This window comes from Bufo gargarizans, chromosome 8, assembly GCF_014858855.1.
Source record: "Bufo gargarizans isolate SCDJY-AF-19 chromosome 8, ASM1485885v1, whole genome shotgun sequence".
Taxonomy (NCBI): Eukaryota; Metazoa; Chordata; class Amphibia; order Anura; family Bufonidae; genus Bufo; species Bufo gargarizans.
The window spans coordinates 195,102,263-195,114,110 of NC_058087.1; the positions used below are offsets into that span (position 1 = coordinate 195,102,263).

Below are 11,848 nucleotides of genomic sequence, written 5' to 3' on the forward strand. Positions count from 1 at the left end.
AAGCTGTGCCGCCCATTTTCCTCCAGGGCACATTTCTGGCTCGTCTATTGTGTGACGGCGGCCATTTTAACTCGAACTAAGCTCCTCCCCATTCTTTTTGTATTAAAACGGCGCATGTGCGGTCCACGTAGAAGACATCTCGCAGCGCAGGTGGCGGAGCTCCTCGTCGTGTCCTCTGCAGCCTTTGTCTCGGCCGGGTGTCCGTCGCTCTCTCGCCACGCGGTTCCCAGCTTCGCCTTGTGTGCGTGAGGCGATAGTTTCCAGGCCCCCCCTGTGTGCGTGAGGCGATAGTTTCCAGGCCTCCCGCTGCCGTTTCCCGCTCCCTGATCACGTGCTCCGCCATTATGGCCTCTGTAGCGCAGCCCGAAATCTCCGAGATGGAGAAGAAAGACTCGGCGGGCGGGGAGGATGCGGACAACAACCCCGAGGAGCCCATGGACGAGGAGGACGACGACGAGAACGATGATGGCGGAGACGGAGAAGACGAGGACGTGGAGGAAGATGTGGTCGTACAGATCGGGGCCACCTACTCCTGCAAGAGGCAGGACGGATCCTTCCGTAAGTACTCACCCTGTGTGTGCATCTCTACCGTGTGATACCCCCTATATAATACCCCATCTATACCGTGTGATACCCCCTATAATACCCCATCTATACCGTGTGATACCCCCTATAATACCCCATCTATACCGTGTGGTACCCCCTTATATACCGTGTGATACCCCCTATATATATATCTATAGCGTGTGATACCCCCATATACATCTATTCTGTATAATACCCCCTATATACCGTGTGATACCCTATATATATATACTGTATTTATGCTGTGATACCCCATCTGTACAGTACCACTATATAATACCCCTATGTACATCTTTATACTCCTTATTCAGGACCTGTGTTCCTCACATGGTTTATATATATATTAAGCAGGATGGCCTCTGCGTTGAGCGGTTATCTGCTGTGTATATACCTCACTGTAGGTCGGATGGATCCTACTGGGTGTCCCCCTCCCCACTGTTAGTTATATATCCCCGTCCATAAGGGTATAATATGCTCGTAGCTTTTAGTGATATTTGGCCATCTTAAAGGGTAACAAAAACCCAATTGTCGCAGGTGTTAGTGCTGCAGCAGCATGATGCATAAAGCAGTCTTTAGTTCCTCCATATAGCAGAGGTTTCTTTGAGGTTTTTCCCCTTAGTTATGGCTGTTTAAACAGTCACAATGAGGACGGTCTCAAGATGGCTCCTCTGCCAGTTCTCTGAGGCCAAAACGGCCTTCCCTCACTTCCCATACTCACTTGCTGTAGCCAGCTGCTCCCTGCCAGCCAATCAGATTGGGTTACTGAGACCCGCCCCCTCACTCTGAAGCCTCATGCAGCATGAAGCACCGCCCCTCCGTCTTAGCTGCAGACAGTAGAGCCATATGGCCACCGTCTTTATAATGGAGTCTGTCCCCGCCATGTGGCCACATGCAGCGCTTGCACTGTCCGGTAGCACACCTCCACATGAAGGGAACGGTACCTTTTGTTCTCTTGCAGAAGCTGGAAAACGGGTTTAATTCATATGCAAATGATGACTTTGCAGGTGCCCGGGGGAGGTGTTCAGTGTTGGAGCCCAGGCTGCTCTGCCTTTTTTCATTGTTGCCCGGCCTCTGCATATGCCCGCCCTCCTATTCCCTTGCATCATCCTTCGGTCTGGGCGAGATCCTGTGCACTGCTGGGCAGGAGCATGCACACTGCGATGCCCATTGTGTGCACGGCGTCACTAACTACGGCGCATGCGCCGGTAAACTCCACATGGCAGCTCTTTTTTTCGCCACGCACGCCTAGTAGTTAAAGCAATGCCTTGCCAACAATGGGCATCGCAGTGTGCATGCCCCGGCGATGCAGTGCGCGGGATCTCGGCCGGAGGCTGGGGCAGGGAAACAATGAGGCCGAGCGGCCTGGGCTCCAACACAGTGACCGCCGCCCCCAGGCACTTGCGAGTGCTCATTTGCATATGAATCAAAGATCGTTTTTCCAGCTTCTGCAAGTGTAAAGAGAGACAAAGGTACCGTTACCTTAGGTGTGCTCCAGGACAATGGCCGTATGGTGGGGACATTAGTGAAAGCGGTAGTTGCAGATCTTTTGACGATCCTTCAGACTAACCCAGGTATACCTGCTGAGCTCTAAGAGACTTCCAGGGGCTTGATGGCCTCTCCTCGGCGGAGTCCTTATCTGTGTGTAATGTTAAAGGGGTTTCGCAGGAATTCACTATTGATCACCTAGCCCAAGAACAGGTTCAGTATCAGACTGGCGGGGGTCTTACAACGCTGCTTCAGGGTAGACCGTGCACAGCGCCATATAGTGGCTGTGCTTGGTATTGCAGCTCAGTGCCATTCACTTGAAGGACTGATCTGCTGAAAGGCCACGGGCCTGGATGTGACATTGAGGAGAGGCCTTAATGATTGCCGTATTGCAGGATATGAATAGTTGTTAGATGGGTGGGGGGTAGGGTTAACCATTTTGGAAGACTGGCCCTGTTCCCTCTGACTTAAAGGGTACCTGTCACCGGGATTTTGTGTATAGAGCTGAGGACATGGGTTGCTAGGACTCTTATATATATTTGCATAAAAGGCGTACTTGTTGAATTTGTCTTGTTACCCTAAACATAAATTACAATGAACATTTAGGAATGCTCAGTGAGGGTGGCATAGTAGAGGTAACGGGGTCCCTTTAAGCAGCTGCACTGCCACTCCATTCATTCTCTATGGAGCTAGTGCACTTACTCCACCTGCTGCTCCTTTCAAATGGTGGCACCAGACCCCCATAGTCCCAGTGCTTGAACCCGCACCAAGCTTAATGATCCCCTACCCTGTGAGATGTTGTGGACCCATGTATGAGGGCCCTGACTGTCCGGTCTGTCTAGGCGTGCAGTAGCACAGAAGAGATCTCGGTAAATCTGGTCAGACGTATAGCTGTGTAGGGTTAAAGATCTGGTGTGTGGAAATTTTAACTGCATGATTCTGATCCTTCCCAGGGAGGGCATCCTAAAGGTGAGGCTAACGTGGGGGGGTGTCCACAAGCAGAGAGCGGTGTTAGTCTGCCGCAGTGTCTGTATTACTGTAGGGCTGCGATTAACGCCCCTGACACAGCGGAGCCGCACAGGAAACCACTGAGATTCTGTCACTCGGGTTCTGAAGCAAACCTATTCGGCTGGGGGTGCGCCGGTCTGTAGTGAACCTGCAGTTTAGGGACTGGTCCTGGCACTGACAGTGAGCCTCTCTGGTGTAGCACTTGGCGGAGGATGGGTGTTGTAATCTGTTATGATGTGGCCGCCTGCACGCTTTAAATAGTTATTTTTAAATCTTCTTTTCCCTTACAGATGATGCAGAAATTCTGAAAACCAGAATGAACAAGCAGGCCGGCCGGGAGGAGTTCTATGTGCATTACGCTGGTTGTAAGTAATCGGGGAGCTGACGGGAGGGGGGTAACTGTTCCTGGTGTGTGAATTATCGCTTCGTCTAATCGGAGCACCTCAGTCATTTAGGAGGTGCCAATCGTTCAAAACCGTCTGATCCGCGTTCTTGAGCGTCTCAGTGGTAATCTAAACCAAACATCGAGCTTTTGGACTGTTTAATGAGCACGAGCTGATCTTCGGTTGTCCCTTATGAGGCAGTGAATTGGCTGCAGTTTTTTCTCTCCCCCCTTTATGTCCAGTGCAGCCACTCTGACTATTCCTGGGCACTGGACTAAACTTTCCTAGTTGTCGTGCCATGTGGATCTCTCTCCTACCCCTGGCAGTTTATACCTGATGCTGACAGGAGGTCTTATCGCTAAGCGCTTCTGTGGGAAGAGAATTCACCAGAAGCCAAAGGGAAATGTTATTTCCCAAATCAATTTTCTCTTGCTAAACCAGATCTTAATCCCATGAATGTCCCAGCAGAAAATGATGCGGGGAAGTTCCCTGTCAATTATATATAGAATATTCGAAGCAGAAGGCGAGGCCCTCGGGTTTCACTTCTGCTCTGGTACTTTAGCTTCATTTCCCCTTCCTTTCTGTGGCCCTTTCGTATCGTCCATTGCAGCACCCGCTGCCTCTCCTTTGTACCGGGATTTTCTGTTATCCGTGTGACCTAAGCTATAAATGAAAGTCTTCCGTCTGAAAACTTTGCGTTGACTTTTTTCTTTAGTGGCTCTGTAGCCTGGCGTGCTGAAGGGTGGGTGCACACTAATTATAATGGATGCCCTGTGCTGCTTTCTCTCTTAGGGCAGTCTCCTACACCCTCCCCCCTTATTCATCTTCACCACTATCTTCTGTGCCTGGTTGGGGAGCCTACGACCTGGGACGGGTGGGGGGTTCTCCAGGCACCTTAATCTTTGTTTGCCGTCTACATGGCAATTTTCTTTTTTCTTTTTTAAAATCTTTTATTTGGTAGCAAGTGTCCAGCTCAGACGTGGCTTCTGACACATTGCTCATCACTTAGTCTTGGATTATCCTCGGCGAATCCTGTCTTGTCTCCTTGATGTTTGAAGAAGATCCCTATGGAATAAATAGGCCGTTTTTATAAGTTTGCTAAGGTTCAGTTGCCCAATATTTGCGGCTTCTACGGGCAATTACGCTGCCGGAGTTCCGCGCTGTAAACCTTGGTAAGTTAGAGGTTGGTCAGGAGCTCACAATCCTCTCGTTTTATATTATGAAATTATATTGCAAGTTCAATTTTCCCTTCACAGTGAATCGGCGACAAAATGAGTGGGTTGACAAAACACGGTTGGTGATTCCCAAACCAATAAAGGAGGAGGCTGATGTGACAAATGGTACAAGCTCAGATGTCGCAGAGAATGGAAAAGCTCCCCTGAAAAGGAAAACGGAGGAAGAGGATCCTGAACCGAAGGTAACGCGAGCTCCAAATCTCAGTCTGCTCCACCAGTGCTCGCCACTTCAGTGGGATGGTCTGTACCTCCACGTCTTGTATGTCGCCCTGCACATAAATAAACCGTTCATTTCCTCTTCATTTTTAATACTTGCGTCATATGCAGATGTTTTAATAGTTTTTCATACACAGGGCTGTTTTTATATATATTTTCTCTAAACCTTTTTTTTCCCCACTTTCATTTTGGAGGGTATATCATGAAGATTTCACAATTACAAAGCAGAAATATTATTGCATAACCAGATATGCAATCTGCACGGTTACTTATCCTGCAGTGCCAGTCTGCTGGGACCCACACGATCACTAGAATGAAGGGGCTGTGGCACCCACTAAGATTTATCCCAGTGAACACGTTCTAGAATGGTCTGGATGCCTTTCTTGAATGTAGAGAATTTTTTAAAAATTTCTTTTTTTTTTGTGCTTCCTCTGGATCAACACTAGGATTATATGTTGGATTTGATGGGGATTTTTTTTTCTTATTACCTTACAATGCCACTCCACCCTTCTGCCGTCTGCAAATAACTGCAGTAGGGCCCTATTCAAGTGAATAGGGCTTTGCTACAATACAATTGAGCTTGGGTGAAAGCGGTGCTGTGCAGAGAAAACGCTGAAGGTCCCTTTTATTCTCATGATCGTTGTGGATCCCAGTGCTGGGGTCCCCATCAATCTGTGACATGCCTTTACCTACTAAGGTGGGAAAATGCATTCAGTTGTCGACTTTGTTATGGTTCAGGTTGATAATTTAAAATGGTAGTTCCAGTGGAAGAACCGTGTTCCCTGCTGGGAATCATGGGCTTCAGAGGAGAAGCTCCTCACACTTCTTCCCTTCCCCAGCCTAGAGTTGACAACACCTAAAGTCTCCTGCAATTTGCTGCTGGCAGCTTACCCTGGGGATTTTAGCAGCCCAACCTGGAGCATTTCTCTGATCCTAATTTATAAAAGGTTGTCCAGGTGCGATAAGCCCCTTCTAAGACTAACTCCACGTGGGTGACATCTGTCCAAGTTTACAAAGGACAGCACCTGGGAAAAAAACCATTCAGTTGAATGGGGTATCTCCATGGGCGGTTTTTCTGCATGGATGGAGTCCATGCTGAGAATTCTGCTGCATGTTCTATAAAAGACTCATTCAGTAGTCGCTGTGCTCTGTAACCAGAACAGAGACAAGTTTGCTATCAACTGTGAAAGGCTTAAACATTTCAGAATGTCTGGGAATAATCTCTGCCAATAACAAAGGGTAGTGTATAGCACCGCAACACATAACTAAAGGACAAGCAGGGGTGAAGGGTTATGGATGCGTTCGGCGACTTCTTCTGTTTGTTTTCTTGCTAGATGAAATATCTGTACACCTGCACTCAGTTGTAGGGCTCCTGCACATGACTGTACCTTTTTTTTTTTTTTGGTCCAGCCAAGAGCCTGCTGCTTTATTATTTTTTGCAAGGTGGCAGAACGGACTTGCTGATGCGTACAGCACACGGCTATGCTGCCCACATCTTCTGTGGCCCCATTGCGATGAATGGGTTTGCATCCGAGCTGTGTGAAATGCTGCTCGGTTGCAGGCCCAACCTGCAGCCATGTGCATGAGCCCTTATGACGAGTTGCTTTAGTTTGTGCTCATTATTGAGGGCTCGCTCTGAACGAGTTGTAATGGAGGATGCAGTCTGCTGCCAGTTATCGGGGGTTTCGCGCCCTGTGTGTTGGTGGCACTGTGGTATGTTGTGCTGCCTGTTTAATGTAAGTGACAGTTGCATCCTGGTGAACAACGATCTGTGCTGTGACATGCAGACTGTTCAGTGAAGTCTAAATACTTATACTGCGCAGTTCTAAAGATCTGAGGAATTGTCTTTCTGAAATCTATTTTTTTTTTATTTTTTTATTTTTTTTGAGTAGACTTATTTAATTTTTTTTTTATATAGCTGATCTGGACAAAAGTGATAATATTCACCCCCTTCCTGAAGGGGAGAAGTCTTTTTATAAAGTTAAATATCTACTATTTTTAAAATGGTTCTTTTCCGCTAATGTATCTTCCTCATTTCTTAAGAATTGCAGTTAAGGGTACTTTCACACTTGCGTTTTTTTCTTTTTCGGCACTGAGTTCAGTCAAAAGGGCTCAATGGCGGAAAACTGATCAGTTATATCCCCATGCATTCTGAATGGAGAGCAATCCGTTCAGGATGTCTTCAGTACAGTCTTTTTGACTGATCAGGCAAAGAGAAAACCGCAGCATGCTACGGTTTTATCTCCGGTGAAGAAAATGGAAGACGTGCCTGAATGCTGGCTCTGGCTTTTATATAAAAAAAAATTTCCCATAGGAATATTAGTGCCGGATCCAGCATTCAAAATGCCGGATCCGTCCTGCGCAGACCAAATAAAAGGTGAAAAATAAATGCTGCATCCATTTTGCCGGATGACACCGGAAAGACTGATCCGGCATTTAAAGGCATTTTTCTGATCAGTCTTACAAATGCCATCACTTGGCATACGTTTTGACGGATCTGGAGGGCAGTTCCGGTGACGGAACTGCTTGCCGGATCACTCTGCCGCAAGTGTGAAAGTAGCCTAACAGTGCCTCCAGTGTTCACATCTCCAACAACCACATATCTTTAAGTTGGGTCCAATGTGTACAGTGCTGTGCAGAAAAGCAATGAGGGCGAGCAGTGACAGAACAAGCCTATTGGATCAGAATGGTCTATCACTCTTCAGCTTAAATGGCGCATGTGTGAAGCCTTTGTGTCCTCCGTTTGGACATACGATTTTGGGAAGGTAAACTCTTAATTCTGTTTACCCTCTCTACTATTCCTTACAATGAACGCAGTTCTCAGACTCTGCTGCCTTTTTATTTTTTGTTGCATTTTCTTGGCTTGGTTGAGATAAGCGGTTTCCAGACTCTTCATGTATCCCTCATCTGCAGCTTCCATGTTTGACCAGGCCAAAAATTGCTGTTCTTTGGGCTGTGTTCTGAATATGGCGGCTGGGTTTGATCAGCTTAGTGTGTATATATACACAGTGTTCATTGTGTTCCATTATTAACTCCAGCTGGATATTATGTCCAACCAACTCCTCATATTTAGTCTCATGGATGTATCTGCTTTTTTTTAATCCATTAAGAATTTCTTCAGACTTGTGTTACAGTAATCGTGCAGGGTCTCGATGCTTTGTTGCTATGTGATAACTTCATTTCTGTTTGTGTAGTGCAGGTCCCGATATTGCCATGGTGGACAGCCTCTACAATCCGGGTGCTCTTTCAGGAGCCATTTGTCAGAGTGACCTGGAAGAGCTGTTTTTAGTAACCTCTAATGAACTTCTATTCCCCTCAGTGGAAGCAAATGAATCCTTCCCGTCCTGTCATGCATTTAGTCTCTCTGAAGGAAATGTCCACTGACTCTAATATTGTCTGCTCTTGTAGAAAGTAAAGGTCGAAAACTCTGTGATGGCATCTGGGGATTTTGCTGAAGAACTGACTTGCCTTCTGTGCAGCGAGCTCTTCAAGGATCCAGTCATGGTGGAATGCGGCCATAACTTCTGCCGTAACTGTGCTGACAAGGCCTGGAACGGGCAGGAATCCTTCACCTGTCCTGACTGTAAGGAGGTCATCACTGAGAAGAGGTACACCACCAATAGAGCCCTGGCTAACCTGGTGAAGAAGACGGTTGGTACTGCTGCTGCCCTGAACACAACTAAACCTTCCGAGAAACCTAAACCATCAGAGAACTGTCCTGAGCACGATGAGAGGCTGAAGCTGTACTGTAAAGATGATGGGACACTGAGCTGCGTCATCTGCCGGGACTCTCTGAAACACGCAAGTCACACCTTCCTGCCCATCCTGGATGCAGTGGGAGTGTACAGGGTAAGTTGTAAGGAGGCACTCCTCAGTCTGTTTGTTGTAGATCTTAAATTTGCTTAGTTATCATGACTTTATCTCCAGGCAGAACTGACGGCTATTGTGGCTCCATTAGAAGAAGCTCTGAAGGTGACTGAACAGCTGACCAGCCAGCAGAGCGAGAAGGTTGAGCAGCACAAGGTAAGCGTTCAGCCCCTGTAATCCACAGTAGCTGTAGTATCGTGATTGTACAGACCTAGGACCTTCATCCATCTTCATGTATACTAAACCTTTCACTCTAATCATGTCTTCCCCATAGACCAATATATCTGACTTCAGGGAGCACATCGTGTCTGAGTTTGAGAAGCTGCGCACATTCTTGAAGGAGCGAGAGGAAAAGCTTCTGGAGCAGCTTCAGGAACAGGGAGAAAACCTACTGAAAGAGATGGAGAGCAACATGGTGAAAATGCAGGAGAACCAGGACAACATTAAACAGACCATCACGGTTGCTGATGAGCGGATGAATGATATGGACTCCATCTCGTTCCTCACAGTAAGTGCTGCTACCTACTGTCCTGCCTTGTATAGGGTTTGTGGGGCTGGTTCCTTATACCATAATGTAAAATAGAGCTGGCCCTCACTCGCTATATAATTTGTCAGTGATGGAGTACGATCTGAAACTACTTCATAGTCAGTATATCAGCTAGTGCACCCATGTTTATCCATATATCAGGACCAGAGACGACCATTTTAAAGTATTTTTTTAAGCTCCTTGTATAATGGCTTTGCTTTACCTACATGACTAACGTTTTCTTTTTCCCACTTGTAGGACATCAAGTCTTTCATTGAAAAGTAAGTTTCTGTTGTAGTGTAACGCAGTTCTCATAGACTCTGTATCTTTGGGCAGTTGACAGTATTTTCTCTCTCCTCTTCAGGTGCCAGGCGCAGCAGAAAGAGGTCACGTCTTCCGGGAATAGTCTTCTCTCCAAGGACCTGTGTCAGGGAACATTTAGAGGGCCTATTCAGTATACAATCTGGAAGCAGATTAAATCTTTCATTGTTCCACGTAAGTGCTGACACAACCCGCAAACATTTTCACTATTCTATGACTGATGAAGTCACCTTCACCAGTTTTTAAAATGACTGATGGGAGCATTAGACTGTAATCACATGATCAGATGGTGAGATGGAATAGGCATTAAATGTAATTAACATTCGCTTTACGTCAGGAAAACAATTACCGTATAATGGGAATGGTTTATTACGGAGTGGCTTCTCTGTGACCAATAAATGCGAGTTGGGGCAGCATGGTGGTTGGCCTCTGTGTCTTGCTGGGGTCCTAGGTTTGTATTTACCTACAGACAACATCTGCATGGAATTTGTATGTCCACCCTGTGTTTGGTTTTCTCCCACACTCCAAACACAAACAGATAAGACCTTAGATTAGAAGCTCCATTGGGAGAACAAGTAATGTCTGTAAAGTGCTGCAGAATGTCTGCATTAAATAAACTTTTGACAGAGTAGAACAGACAAGCTGTAGGCTGCCTTCAGAGGGTACTGGCAGCTTAGATGTATCCTGGGTAGAGATTGAGGATCCTAGTCTCCTGAATTTATACTGCCCAGCACTTCAGTAGCAGACCTGCTGATGAGATAAACAGGGTCTAAGTGCACTCCTAAAATCTTTCTTCTTCTTTTTGTCCAGATCTGACTCCAATGGTGCTAGACCCCCTCACAGCGCACCCCAACCTAGTTCTGTCCGATAATATGACCAGTGTTAAATATGGAGACTCTAAGCTCCCACTCCCTGACAATCCCAAACGCTTCAGCCAGTGCATCCTGGTCCTAGGAGCTCAGGGCTTTGAATCTGGTCGCCATTACTGGGAGGTGGAGGTGGGAGAGAAGACCGCTTGGGATGTAGGCATGGCCAGCGAGTCAAGCAACCGCAAGGGTAAAATCAAGCTGAACCCCAAGAACGGCTATTGGGCAATCTGGCTGAGGAACGGTAATGCCTACAAGGCTCTGGAGTCTCCTTCCAAGACCTTGATCCTGAACTCCAAGCCGAAGAGAATCGGAGTGTACGTAGATTACGAGGGAGGCCAGATGTCCTTCTACAACGCTGATGACATGTCTCCAATCTACACGTTCAGGGCCACATTCACTGAGAAGCTGTATCCTTACCTGTCCCCGTTCCTGCATGATTCCGGCCTCAATGCTCAGCCCCTGCGTTTTGTCCATGACTAATGGCACTGCCCTGTCACGTAAAGCTTTTTTTTTGTTTGTTATGCCAGGAAATGTTGTGGAAGTGTCGCCGTTTAGAATTCATGTTTAGTTCACAAACTTGATTTTTGCAACTTTTTATTTTTTAATGGAAATAAAATGTGTTCAGTGACTAAAATGTTGTACGTGTCCTTTACTCAAGCAGGGAATTAATGGGGGCTTGTCCCTCCAGGTTTATCTGAGCTCTGATCAGTGCACTTGTCTGTAATCCCCCTGTAGAGAAGTCAGTAGTCCAACTCTACTGTATCGGGTAAGAGTCTCATATTCCCACAGACCCATGACTATACATTATTAACATTTCATCCACCATGATGGCTTCGGATGAGACATCTGAAGGGGCAGGAATAGAGTTTAAAAGCCCCATCCACTCTTGCCCTTCAGTGTTTTCCTGTCCCTACAGGGGCATTGCACAGAGGCATCCCTAGGGGGAGGTGAAGGTTTTTTATTTTGACTTCCTTGGATTCCTGACATGGTCCTGAAGGGGCGGAGCTTGGCAACACGTGGGGAGACCAATCGCCACGCAGGTGGATGACGTCAGACGCCACACCATATGGAAAGAGCGCAACAATTCAAAAATATCTCCCCTGACTCCAGCAAGCATGTTGGCTCCTGAAGCTCTCGGGACCCGCATAGACTGCAGGACCCACCTTCGGCTGCTCAGCTGAGTTCCCCTGGTCTGTTTCATTGTTTAAATTGGGCTGATACCTGGTTGCTCTTTTCCCAGGGAGCTAAAGAAACAAAAATAAAACGTGTGCCACTTGTTCAAAAAAACTGAGGGATAAAAAAAACTATGCAAGTCATGCATTAGTGACTTTGAAAGAACAACCATCTATCCTG

At 46.8% G+C, this 11,848-nt stretch overlaps 1 protein-coding gene across 1 annotated transcript; it reads left to right on the top strand.

Moving 5' to 3' along the window:
* Positions 1–107: 107 nt before the first annotated feature.
* Positions 108–11,129, top strand: LOC122945336 (nuclear factor 7, brain-like). Its single transcript, XM_044304402.1, has 9 exons — positions 108–558; positions 3,369–3,443; positions 4,718–4,878; positions 8,321–8,761; positions 8,840–8,935; positions 9,054–9,287; positions 9,564–9,586; positions 9,670–9,800; positions 10,437–11,129. Exons 1-9 carry the CDS (start codon positions 345–347, stop codon positions 10,973–10,975), a joined length of 1,914 nt encoding a protein of 637 aa, XP_044160337.1. The 5' UTR covers positions 108–344; the 3' UTR covers positions 10,976–11,129.
* The last annotated feature ends 719 nt before the right edge of the window (positions 11,130–11,848 follow it).